This window comes from Myotis lucifugus, unplaced genomic scaffold (assembly GCF_000147115.1).
Source record: "Myotis lucifugus unplaced genomic scaffold, Myoluc2.0 scaffold_22, whole genome shotgun sequence".
Classification (NCBI taxonomy): domain Eukaryota; kingdom Metazoa; phylum Chordata; class Mammalia; order Chiroptera; family Vespertilionidae; genus Myotis; species Myotis lucifugus.
Genome location: NW_005871070.1, coordinates 11,732,816 through 11,746,050, shown reverse-complemented (window position 1 = coordinate 11,746,050; position 13,235 = coordinate 11,732,816). Strand labels below are relative to the sequence as shown.

General features: G+C 54.4%; 1 protein-coding gene across 1 annotated transcript in view; it reads right to left on the bottom strand.

Annotated features, from left to right (window-relative positions):
* Nucleotides 1–13,235, bottom strand: part of CACNG3 (calcium voltage-gated channel auxiliary subunit gamma 3) — a 72,364-nt gene that overhangs the window by 5,259 nt on the left and 53,870 nt on the right. Inside the window, 1 exon segment of the mRNA XM_006085872.3 lies at nucleotides 2,374–2,477. Within this exon segment, the coding sequence (XP_006085934.1) occupies nucleotides 2,374–2,477 (104 nt within the window).

The following is a 13,235-nucleotide window of genomic DNA, read 5'->3' as shown; positions in this document are numbered from 1 at the left end:
GAATAGCAAGTATAAGGCACTGTGCCAGGATGACAGGTCACAGAAGAAAGGGACGTTTTATTTTGCCCACATTTCGAACCAGGAGCCTGCATTTCATGTTGCACGGGGCCCTGCAAATCCATGGCCAACCCCGGTCCTGGGACTCCCACCGATAACACGCTAGTCACCATCACGCAGGCTCTTCCCAGCGCACACCTACACCTCACAGCCCTGGGCTGCGTGCATGTGTGAGAGGCGTGGCTATGCGGTGCGTAAACGTGGCTGTTGCCCTGTGGTGCCGTCACTGCGTGGTGACCAGTCGGTGGCCAGCCCACTCCCCCAAGTGCTCGGCTCCACTTGCTGCCTCACGCCACACGCCAGCCGTGCCGTTTCTTCCTGTCGGCTGGTGTCCACTCTGGGTTTGTTTTAGCCCAGGGAACACGTGGTGGCTTCCGAACAAAAAGGCTTTACTGTTTTCTTCCCCAACCACCAGGGCTGAGCGGGGGTCTTCAGGGTGGGGAGGGATGCTTATTCCCGGTGACCCCACCATCGGTGCCTGAGCAGGGCTGGCCGAGCCCAGAGGTCTCTTAAGGGGCATCTCTGGTCCACAGGAATGTGTGTGAACAAACCTCCCACCACAGGTGTAAGCTGTCGCCCACTCACAGCACACGGGAAGGAGGGGACGGCAGAAGAGTCAGGGTGCAGAGCCCTGTCCCGCCACGTGTGGTCACACCAGGACCTGCTGTCGCCAGCACTGGGGCCGGCGCCCCTGCGGGAACATGACCCTGCCCTGTGTGGCTGGGTCAGAGGCTCCAAAATTCTCAGCAGGAAATCCGTGTGCTGAACCCCTTAACCTGGCCGCTTCCGTGGCTGAGGGTGGAGCACAGGTGGGCCGTGGTAAGGACCCGCCCTTCCAGAGGCAGAAACTGTGTTTTGTGGGCGTGGACCACTCCCAAGAGCTGTCCAGCAGGTTTGCCGGTTGTGAAATAGAAGTCAAGGGCAAACACCACAGCCTCATCAGATAGGAAAGAAAACAGAGAAAAACTCCGAGCACTCGGGAGAAACCCCACTGGGAGGGACTGTAAAGTCCTCTTTGGAGGGGTCCAAGGACTCTCTGTTCTCCCCAAACTTGGGTCAAGCCATCTCCCTAAGCGTGGCCTGTATTCCCCACGCCAGTCTTTCCGAGCTGCTGGCATAAACACATCCGAGTAGGCCTTTGGGTAAATGCTAGTAAATGGATAAGGACTGAAAAGAGATAAGTGGTACGTTTATGTTGTAAAAATTAGCTTAAATATGACTTTCTTTCAAATTGACCCCATGCACCGCTCACATTGTTACGTGACTAAAGGCTCCTACATAGACCCACAGCCCATCTGCAGACTAGCGGGTGTGAATAGAGCTAAAAATGATTTTAATTGTAAAAACACTCATCTTGAGCGATGAGTTACACACATACTCTGAATAGGACAATTTCTCAAAGTTCTTATTTTAATAGCAGTTTTAAAAACAGCCACCTTGCATTGAACACTCCCCTCGAATTCCCCTTTCAGGCGAACTGGGTACACATGCCCGTTGGAGAAGTTACATTTCAATTACACTGAGTCCCAAGTTCGCCTTGTGCCTGCGCGGGGCCTTGCTATTGCTCATCTCACGCAAGGAGAAGAGCTAAATGGAGTGGGCGTGAGCTTATTTACTAGTAATTGTCCTGACCCTGTCAGAGGGATGACATTATAATCTCATTTCTGAGGAGATAAAGAAATCGAAGAGATGGAGAGATAGGCGGCTTTGCCCAGGTCCATCCCTGCTGGCAGGGCGCCAGACGGGCACTCGAGTCCACAATGACCGGCATCCAGAGACCTTGCTCTAAGCCACCACACTCTGCACCTCCGCCTGCTGTACTTGGGACAGTCCGTGTCATTTCTGGGTTATGACCTTGGGACAATCCTAGGGAGACACTGGCCCTGCCCTTGTGGGACTGAAGTCAAAGAGAAGTGAGCTTTGCTTTTCATTTATTCCCCCAGGCCTTGCCCCTAGCACCTCGCCATTAGCACCTCGCCCATTAGCACTTTTCCATTAGCACTTTCCCCATTAACACCTCACATCCACCCTCTGGGGAAGGTGCAAACTTGGATGCCAGTTAAAGGAAACGCCTTAGATTTCCTCCCAAGCAGACTACAAGGCATCTCCCTGTTGTGACTGGCCCACTTCATTCCCGGTTTCCTGTTCAGTGAAAGGAGAGACTTGGCTATCAGAACCGCCTGAATGTCTGTCTAGCAGCAAAGGTCCCCTGAAGGCTCCTTTGCACGTGTCCATTTCTAGGGGGAGCTCTGAGCAGCCGCAAACTCAGAGGCAGCTGGGTGACTCCAGGGCACCTTCCCTCCTCCCTGGGGAGACCCGGGAATGGGGCAACTTACGAAGCAGATACTCAGCCGTGTCCTGTTCATAGTCAGCATCATCTGGGAAGTGGTCGATTTTCTTGCAGACCCCTCGGAACGCCCCTGTGGGAACAAACATGGTCCTGAGCGAGGGTGACGAGGGGGTGTGGGTGGCGGGGGCGGGGGGGAGCAGAGTCTCTGCCTGGACCCAGCCCCACTCCTCAGCCCCATGGTGAAGACCCGCCTGGGTTGTTGGGGTTGTGGTGGGATGTGTGGAGGCTGGCCCATCAGCATCTTTCTTAGGGCACAAAAAGGAGCCAGTAGAGGAAAACAAGAAGAAACAGACAGGAATTTTCTGTTTTCTAGATGCTGCATGGTGTTGGGATCCATTTAGAAGAGCAGAGAACTATGAAGCACAGGCACTCATGTTGAGGACTGTCCTCTTTCCTTTCTCCCAACCAGCTCGGGAACCGGGAGAAGGGCGCGGAACGTCACATAGAACTTCCCTGCCCGCCTCGCAGGCGCTGAAGATGGGCATAGGCATTTGCTTGTGCCCACCAGGTGAAGGCAGCACTGGAATTCCCATCCAGATGTGCTGGCTCCTGGGGACAGGTTCCAGGCCCCCCAGGAGGAGCCACTCCCCCAACAATGGGCACGGCTGGCACAGGACCACCCCCCCTCCCCTGACAGACTCTAAGGCTCACCCTTCTGGCAGCTGCATGGCTGCATCTTGGGGAAAGTGACTGTCAGTATTTCCCTTCCTTTTCTTTCCTCAACATCAGCTTGACTTAACTCATTGTGGGTGTTTGATAGTCGATGTGGGTGTTTGTTAACTACCCAATTAACCGATCTCTGGGGGCAGCTAATGGCTCCGCCAGTTCTTATACATGACAAACAACTCCAGAACTTCTCACCACAGCAGCACGGGATTGTGCGTTAGCGTTCCGGTCTCTATCACAGAGGTTGAGTGGAGGCGCAGGGCAGGTGTCGTGGACAGCGGGCAAGGTTTAGAGTCACACAGAGCCTGGCTTTTGCTGTGAGAATTACGTTAGGTGACATGTGAAGATGAGCTCATGGTTTGCAAAGCTCTGGGCATGTCAGAATAATGGTGGACACTTACCGTGCTTCCAATGGGCCAGGCACAGAGCCGAAGCCCGGCTTTCCTTCTCCACTCAGTTGGGCAGCCCCAGGCGATGGGCTATTCACAGGGACATTTGATGGTGAGGCCAGAGGACCACAGAGGGGCTCAGGCATCACCACTGGAGGTGGGGAACCTAAGCCCACGGTTTCCCATGACACTATGGATGTAACTGTTATTATGATGGGTATTATTATCTTACTAGAGGCCCGGTGCACAAAAATTTGTGCACTCGGGGAGGTCCCTCAGCCAGGCCTATGCCCTCTTGCAGTCTGGGACCCCTCGGAGGATGTCCACCTGCTCTCTTAGGCCAGCTCCCTGGGGGATCGGGCCCAAGCTGGCAGTCAGACATCCCTCTGGCAGCCCGGCAGCCCTCGGGGGATGTCCACTTACCAGCAGGGAGCAGACCTAAGCTGCAGTCGGACATCCTTAGTGCTGCTGAGGAGGCAGGAGAGGTTCCTGCCACCACCGCTGTGCTGGCAGCCATCAGCCTGGCTTGTGGCTGAGCAGAGCTCCCCCTGTGGGAGCACACTGACCATCAGGGGGCAGCTCCTGCATTGAGTGTCTGCCCCCTGGTAGTCAGTGCATGTCATAGCGACTGGTTGAGCAGCCTTAGCATATCATTAGCATATTACACTTTGATTGGTTGAACATATGACTGGACACTTGTCATATTAGGCTTTTATTATATAGGATATAATAAGGGGGCTTCGAGCCAGAGGCATCTCAGAATAAATGCGATGCACTGTGAGGCCATCCTCTTGGGCTCCGAACCAGGAAGGGGTGTCCTGGCCAAGAGACCTAAAGACTCAAGGAAAGTCTTGGGAGAAAGAAAATTCATAACTTCTTTCCTGATATTGAAAAAAAGCATTCATTGTTTTTCTTTTCACACGTCCCTGGTTGTTTTAAGCCCCCTGCCCTTCCAACTGGCTGGGTGTAAGTCGGAATAAGTCACCTGTTGAGCACACACCAAATAGCACATACCATTCTGAGCACTTTACCTGTTTTATCTTCTGTGGTTTTTTTTGTGTTTTTTTTTTTAATCTTCACCCGAGGATATTTTTCCATTGATTTTCAGAGAGTGGAAGGGAGGTAGGAAGAGGAGATAGAGGGGGAGAGAGAGAGAGATACGAGAGAGATACACTGGTTGATTGTCTCCTGCATGCGCCCTGACCCAGGCCGGGTACACACACCCTTGACTGGGAATCCAACCTGTGACCCTAAGGACCGACACTCTAACCCAGTGATGGTGAACCTTTTGAGCTCGGCGTGTCAGCATTTTGAAAAATCCTAACTTAACTCTGGTGCCGTGTCACATATAGAAATTTTTTAATATTTGCAACCATAGTAAAACAAAGACTTATATTTTTGATATTTATTTTATATATTTAAATGCCATTTAACAAAGAAAAATCAACCAAAAAAATGAGTTCGTGTGTCACCTCTGACACGCGTGTCATAGGTTCGCCATCACTGCTCTAACCACTGAGCGACCGGCCAGGGCTGTTTTGTCTTCTTTAGCTCTCAAAATACTAGTAGCTATTTGAGGCACCTGGTCGTCTAAGCCTATTTTCCAGAGGAGGAAACGGAGGCTTAGTGAAGTGAGTGCATTCCCTATGGACACAGCTCCCAGTGGCCACTCCAGGGCAAGTCTGCCCGGCTCCACGTTCCTGCCCAGCACTGTGACTGCTCTCGCTTCCGCACGCATAGAGCTGGAAGCGCAGACCTTTGCTAGGAGGCTTTGTGATAGTTTTGTGGTCCATCCGCTTGTATCAAACTGGACCAGCAGTTCTCCATCAACCAAGCTGTTCCCATGATCTACGTGGGGGCACAGAGCAGGGGGAGGGCAGCGGTTGTGTGACCACCTATTGTTAGCTGTCTTACATCCTCCAACAAAGATTTCCTGGGAAGAAGGGTTCAGCTGAAGATGAAATGCAAACCCTCCTAAGACAGACCAGCCAGAACCACGTGGTGATAAGGACCTGCGCGCATGCCTGCGCCTGCGTGTGACCTGGGCCTCCCCCAGGAGGCCTAAGGCGGCTTGAAGCGAGCGAGGACTTAGAGCGGCACACCCCGCAGCTTCCAGAGAAACAGCGTCTGTTTTTCTCACAGTCCATGAGCTAAGAATGGTTTTGCATATTCAGGTGGTTGGGAAAAAAGTCAAAAGAATAATATTTTTTCATGACATGTAAAAAACACGTGTGCAATTCAAATTTCAGTGTTTGTAAATAAAATTGTATGGGAAAAGCATTACCCCCTGTTTACAGCGTTTACGCTGCAATGACAGAGAAGGCGAGGCTGCAAACAGCCCCTGACTGTCTAGGAAAGCCTTGCCGATCCCTCATCTGAAGATCTCTGCCCTGGGTGGCGGCACAAACTCTGGAGTCTGGGCCTTCCTGGGACAGAGGACACGGCGCAGGGGGCACTCCCAGAGCAGAGGTCAGGCGCCACGGCTTGCAGAACGGCGTGCGGTCTGGGTTCTCGTTTTGCTTTGTGTGCGATATTTCGGTGCATCTTTTGTAAAATTTAAATATGCTTCTGCGGTTTGAAATTTAGGATTTGTCACATGAAAGCTTGACGTGCAGATTCTCTTTGAGGAGGAGGCGCTCTGGCCCACGTTCCCCTGGGGCAACGACCCCTGCAGGGCCCCCACCCCCCAGGCCTTGTCACCGAGGCCCCTGCGCGGATGACCTCCCGAACTCAGCCTCTTCTGCACAGTGACGACAGCCACAGCTCACGGCGCCGTCAGAAGGGACCCAGGCAGCGGTAGAGGCACAGCGCCAGCCCTGTGCTCAGCGCCTTCCTCCTGACTTAATCAGGCACCAGCGTAAGCACTTAGTGCAGTTCCTGGCACGTGGTTAGGAACTCGGTGAATTAGAGCTATGACTACCGGGGATGTCGGTAGGTATTTTAGGACCAGAAGAGACACGCTGGTGTCGTGGCGGGTTTTAAAAAGCAACATAAAGGAAAGAGAAGCAGGAGTTTCCCCGAGGGTGACTCCACGCTGAACGAAGCCGCTGGCACCTCGTCATACGCGCCCCGACAGTGGGCTGGGCCGTGCGTGTACTAGTAAGCGGCATCTTGCCGGCTCCCAGAATACCCACTGTTAGCGTGTCTGCGCTTCCTCTCGGGCTCTCTCTCCCCGAGCTTGCACACACACGTGGTTTTATAAAATTGGGCTCATGCTGCTCTTCTCAACTCCATATTCTCAGGAGTATTTCCCCATCAGTAGATCACAGGGAAGTAGGATGGGGTGGACCTGCTCCTGAACAGCAGAGGGTGGGACCAAGAGCGACGTCGGCCACAGGCACCTGCGGGCACGCAGTCGGAAGCAGAGACGGCCCTGTCCTCGCACAGTTGCAGCTAAGGCCCCGGGGGCCGAGAGCATGGGAGCCGGGAAGAGGAGCGGTGCAGCTTGGTCTGGGGGAGAGACCCAGTGGTCACAGGTGAGAGGCGATGGGAACCCGGGTGGGGCGGGCTGAGAGCGAGGCTGTGAGGACCCGGGCCCGGTAAGAGGTTTGGGATGGAGAGAGCCGGCAGAGGCTGCCTGAGACTGGCTTGGGGGGTGGGGTGGGGTCTCATCCTGGGTAGAGACGATTGTGCTGATGGTTCATCTGTGGCTCAGACAAGGGAAGCACCCTTCCTTCACGTGAGGAAGGGCACACCTTCTTAAAGGGGAATCTCAGAAATATTCCATTAGAACCAAGAACGAGAGGCGGATGCCCACCCCCACCACCACCTCTATTAGACCACGGTTCTATAAGTGCCCGGGCAAGAAGCAGTAAGACAGAGCGAAGAGTTCAAACAAAAGAGAAAAGAGGCTGAAATGACCGTTTTCCAGGTGATAGAGTGGCTACTGAGGAAGCTGAAGGCTCTGCCAGAAAAACTTCAGAGTGAATGCAAGAGCCCAGTAAGGTGACTTCTTGAGATACTAAACCACACAATGAGACTGCAATAATGAAGTCATTGTGGTCCTGACATTAAAAAATAACATTTATTAGGATATTTTTTCAATGCAGAGGAATATTACAAAGAAAATAGGAAGCAGCCCATTATTCCATATTCAGATAATCCATGTAAAATTAAAAGAATATATGTACACAGAAAACTCAGTGTATATAAAAAGCATTAGATTAAAACTAAAAAGCATCTCCCTCATCGCCCAAAATTCTCTCACCTAATAACTTAATAGAGTGATTTTTGTTAACTGAACGTTGATGGAATCATGTGTAAGCTGAGATCCGCAGGTTAATTAAAAGTTAATCAGAGTAAGGGAGGCGTGTCGCTTCAGGCAACATGTGTGATGATGAGAGAGATGTCATTTGGGAACTCAGAGTAGCTCAGGGTGTTAGAGGATCGAAGGTGGTTGGTCTGGGGACAGATCCAGCGGTTACAGGTGAGAGGTGAGAGGTGATGGGCTGTGACAACTGGTTGATTCAACCTTTGTCCTCTCCCTCTCTCCTTCCTTCTTTCCTCCCTCCTTTCTTCCACCCAAATTTAATGAGCACCCATGGTGTACTAGAGCTATGTGAAGGCCTGAGACCCTGTCCGCATTGGGGAGAGCCTGCAGACCAGCGAGCCAATGAGCAGGACCGCTGTGCCTCGGGGCGACACGGCCGTGCTCACTGTGCATGGGCGAGGGCAGGCGGTGAGGGCAGGCTGTGAGGGCAGGCGGCGAGGGCAGGCGGCGAGGGCAGGCAGCGAGGGCAGGCAGTGGCGGTTTTGAACAGGGTCCCTGGGCAGACACTTGAGCTCAGGCCTGAGTGAAGGGAGGGGCCGGTTTTGTGCAGAGCCAGAGGGGCTTTAGTCTGAGGACCAGGAGGGAGGTCCGTGGGGCTAGGACGGCGTATCATGGCAGTCTCACCAGGCCCTCCTCGCGTCCCTTCAGCGGCGGGTCTCTGGAATATCCAGGCGGTTGGGTGGCACGAGGACCAAGGTCAGGTCCCCCCTTCCTTGGGGTTGGGTGACCTAAAGGACCCATGCGGTCCTGGGTGGTTTCCGAACAAGGGAGGCGGCAGGGCGGGGCAGCGTGGACCACGGGAGCCGCGTCCTGGGCGAGCGGTGCGTCCAGGCTCCGTGGCTCCGTCTCCTGGTGTTTCCCTGCGATCTCGCACGGCGCCCAGCCTGGGCCCCGGGCCTGGCCAGCAAGTCAGGAAGCCGAGTGAGGCTGCTTGGCTGTGAGTCTTCACACACAGGTCGGATTCTCGCCACCTGGAGGAAATGGAGGCTGCCCTTCAGCAGGACGTGTCTGACCTCTAGAGGGGTCGTGTGGTGCAGTGGCTGCAGCACAAGCGTGGGGGCCCTCAGGCTTGAGTTTGAATCTCTGCTCCTCCACTCATTAACTTACTCGGGGGGTCTTGGCTGAGTCATTTATTCCCCCGAGCCTTGGTCTTCTTTTCTCTAAAACATCGATAATCTGCAGGTTGTTGGGAGTTTTCAGGGTGGCAAGAAGAGGGTTACCGCGGGACAGCATGCTGTTCCTCGTTCTGTTTTGGCCATGGGGGTGAGAGGGCACCAGTGGGCAGCAGGGGGATGGCCTCCTCTCGTCACGCTCACATAGACGCACACACATACGGGAGCTCTGTGTGTGGCGCACACGCGGAGGGTAATGTAGGCAGGAGCCCAAGGGGATATGACACTCCAGCAGGGACAAGCTTAGACTGCCTGCCGTGCCGGGTGGACAAGGGCCAGGCCGAGCCTTTCCGGGTCGTCTCTGGCAGCTCTGCGCTTCCTGTTTTAGCCTCGAGTCAGGAGATCCTGGACCCAGAGCAGAGAGGCCTGGGAATCGTCTGCAGCCCCGAAGGGAGACCCCGCGTCTGCAGCCCTGAGGGGAGACCCCACGTCTGCAGCCCCGAGGGGAGACCCCACGTCTGCAGCCCCGAAGGGAGACCGTGAACGGGAGGCAGCCATGCCCTGCGTCCCTCTGCAGGGAAGGAGAGGACGCCGGCAGGGCCGCTCCCTGGTTCTCCTGGAGGGGCCCTCTTGCGAGCAGCCCACACTGATGGTCCTGGAGCAGAATTCGGTGACTGTGGCACCAGCCGACCAACAAGAGACATTATTTCTGAGCAGTCTCGGCAGTTACCATGTGCCCAGAGCGAGTGGGACACCCCTAACCAGCCCACCCAGCCCAGCAACAGTGCCCAGAACCTGGTCCAGCCCAGAAATACAGCCACACAGGCCCAGAGCTCGACACCTGTCCCAGCCACGAGTCCCACTGGTGCACCCACATTCCAGGCTCCAAAGTCCAGCTCAGAGACCCAGGCCAGGGTTGCCTGGAGCTAGGGCCCTGGGCCCGCAACGGGGGCCTTCTGTGAGGGCCATGGTGATGAACTTGCCTTGAGAAATCAGAAAAGAGGAAAAACATCGCATTTGTCTATGCCCTGAGTGCTTGGGTTAGGAAAGCAAAAGTAACTGCCTGACTGTAAGAATGTTCAGGTTCCTGTGTTACAGCAGGTTTTCATTATCACAGGATACGGATACCTTAAAGCATGGGCTGCACATGGAGCATGTTCTCAGCGTGGGCTGCACAGGGAGCATGTTCTCAGTGTGGGCCGCACAGGGAGCATGTTCTCAGCGTGGGCCGCACAGGGAACATGTTCTCAGCGTGGGCTGCACAGGGAACATGTTCTCAGCGTGGGCTGCACAGGGAGCATGTTCTCAGCGTGGGCTGCACAGGGAGCATGTTCTCAGCGTGGGCCGCACAGGGAGCATGTTCTCAGCGTGGGCCGCACAGGGAGCATGTTCTCAGCGTGGGCTGCACAGGGAGCATGTTCTCAGCGTGGGCTGCACATGGAGCATGTTCTCAGCGTGGGCTGCACAGGGAGCATGTTCTCAGCGTGGGCTGCACAGGGAGCATGTTCTCAGCGTGGGCTGCACAGGGAACATGTTCTCAGCGTGGGCTGCACAGGGAGCATGTTCTCAGCGTGGGCTGCACATGGAGCATGTTCTCAGCGTGGGCTGCACATGGAGCATGTTCTCAGCGTGGGCTGCACATGGAACATGTTCTCAGCGTGGGCTGCACAGGGAACATGTTCTCAGCGTGGGCTGCACAGGGGACATGTTCTCAGCGTGGGCTGCACATGGAGCATGTTCTCAGCGTGGGCTGCACAGGGAACTAGCAGGGGCAGGCGAGGGGTGGAGGGCTGGGGAAGTGAGTTGGGAAAGATGGACGCTCGGCTCTACCCTAGAGGCTGTTAGACAATGAGGGCAGCTGGGCTTTGCAGGGCCCCCAGGGAGGCCCACCTGCGCAGCCACGACAACCACAGCCTCCAGGTGAATCCACTTAGAAACAGGGGCCAGTGAATAATGACCTTCAGGATGTGCTTCCAGCTTTATCTTACAGTAAGTGTAAGATAAAAACATGTTATTTTGAAAACATGTTATTTTGTCTTATCTTTTCTTACGATTCACTTGGGTGAACAGAAATGGAAGCGCTGTTGCTCTTGGTGGGAGGGGTTATAATTTTTTTGACAAAATTGTGTGATGATCTGCTGTGAAAGCTCCGCTTTCCTGGCCGGGCTGTGAAGATTGACTTTCACAGTAGATCATAAAATGGGTCATTTTTGCAAAACACACTTGAGCACGTCATCCGTTTTCTCCAGGGCTTCGCTAATCCTTTGATGTTCAAATCCTTGCACGTGCCTGTCACCATTCTGGTCCACGGTCCCTTCCCCCATTGCCAGCTGGTGTCCCCCCGCCAGGCTCTCACTGCCCGTCGGCATGCACGCCGCCCCGCAGACCCATGCCCTCACATCCCTTTCATGACGTCCTGTGCGCTGTGCTAGACATGCTACCTCGCTGTGCAGCCGTCTGCCTCCTGCTTGCACGGTGCTGACACGTTGACAGGAGGCAGCGATCGGAGCCGCGGGCCGTGCAGAGCAGTCAGTGGGGCGGGTGTGGGCCGGGAGGGGCGGCTCTGAGTAGAGGCTGGTTTCCTCAGTGGTCAGGCCATGCATGCACACGTCCATATCAGGATTGCGTTTGCTGGCTTGTCCACCCAACCTCGCATGTGCAAGGATTTGGATACCGAAACCAGGGGAATGAGGACCCTGAACTAAACTTGATCTCTGAGCAAGACGGGCGTGGGCACAGCAATGACGGCTTCCGCTTCTTACAGGAAAGCCGAAGGCGCGAGTCAGGGAGGATGACACCCTCCTCTGATGTTCCCGAACTGCTGTCAGTGCACCACCCCGGTTCAGTCTTTCGTTCCACAGACTGAGGTGGTCACTTCACACGAAGCAGCGTCCTGGGCATGTGGGGCTTATCAGCGAACTGAACAGACGAGGTTCTGGATCTCAAGGCTGCTATATCCCCGTAGGGGGAGACCGACTGTATGAGTACATTAAGAAACAAATGCTTCTGTCAGAAGGAAAGGTAATTTCAGATATTGATAAGTGCCAGGACAGCAATACATTCTGGAGGGAGGCTGACTCCAGGAGGACAGGAGGAACAATCACGAGTTCGGGTGGACAGGGAAGGCCTCTCTGAGAAGGCGGCTTGAGAGGCAACATGAAGCCGCCCATGGGAAGATTTAAGAGAAGAGCTTTCTGGGAAAAGGGCCCCGCGAGTGCAAAGGCCCTGGGGCAGGGTCACCCTTCGTGTGTTTCTGGAACCAAGAGAGAGGCAGGTGAGTGGAGCAGAGTGAGGGGGAAGCAGACCAAGACCAGACCCAGGGGAGAGACGATGATGGGGTGCCTACCGGCCAGGTCGGAAGTCCGAGAGGATTGTAGCACACAGTTTTAGAGGCTGTTGAGCATGTGACGCGCACGTCTGGTTTATAGTTCTAAAAGGTCTCTTGGACCAGGGGCTTGTGGAGGAGCAGGAATGGAAGTGCATTTTCAGAGGAATCATTGAAAGCCACCGTGACCTTGGAAGACATACTGGCGAGGGGGGCAGAATGGCAGTCCCGCCAGAGTCCTGCCCGTCCACTCAGAGAGAGAGGCCAGGGAGAAAGTGCCCTGCCGTGGGACCAAGTGCGGGAAATCTAATAGGAAGAAGGGGCTGAAGCTTCCGGCCCTCTCTTCACGGTTAGCAGGCCTGCTGCATTCCGGGAGCCTGGGGTTGGGAGCCTTACTTGATCAGCTCATTGGGTGGGTTTGCAGTAAAATGCTTTCTCTGGTCCTAATTATGTAGTTCATTCAGGTCCAACCAGAACACAAGCCTAGCCCAAAACCCATGTCCCAGCCAGTTCTAGAGTCTGGGGCCCAGAGCCCCGCCCATCCTGGCCCAGACCAGGGTCCTAGTCTAGTTGTATGTTCTAGGTCTCTTTGCTGCCTGGCACCCAACACAGCACTGATCCCACATTGGGGATTGAGCCCACAACCTGGGAATTGAAATGTGACCTCCTGGAACTTCATGGGCCCTGGTGTGAGATCAACCAATTAGGCAGAATAAGCCTTGTGTTTGGGGTACCAGCTAAACAGGGGTGCAGGGAGAAAGAGAGGAGAACTTGGAATTATTTGATGTTTGACTTTTACAAAAGAGCATTAAAATAGCATGGGAAAAATTAGAAGTGTGTTGATTTTCCTCATTTAATGGCTTAGTATTACTATTTCAGTGTTGGATTATCTATGGGGGTGGGTGGTCATAATCATTTTAGTGCTTCTAAAAGTCTTACTTCTGCCTTGGGAGGCGGTAAGTCAGGAACTCACCCAGTTTCCAGACCACAGAGGTGACAGTGGCCATAGTCTGGGCAGGGGGAGAGGGCGGTGGCCTCTTCATCTCTGTGCTGTGAGGTGGGCTCT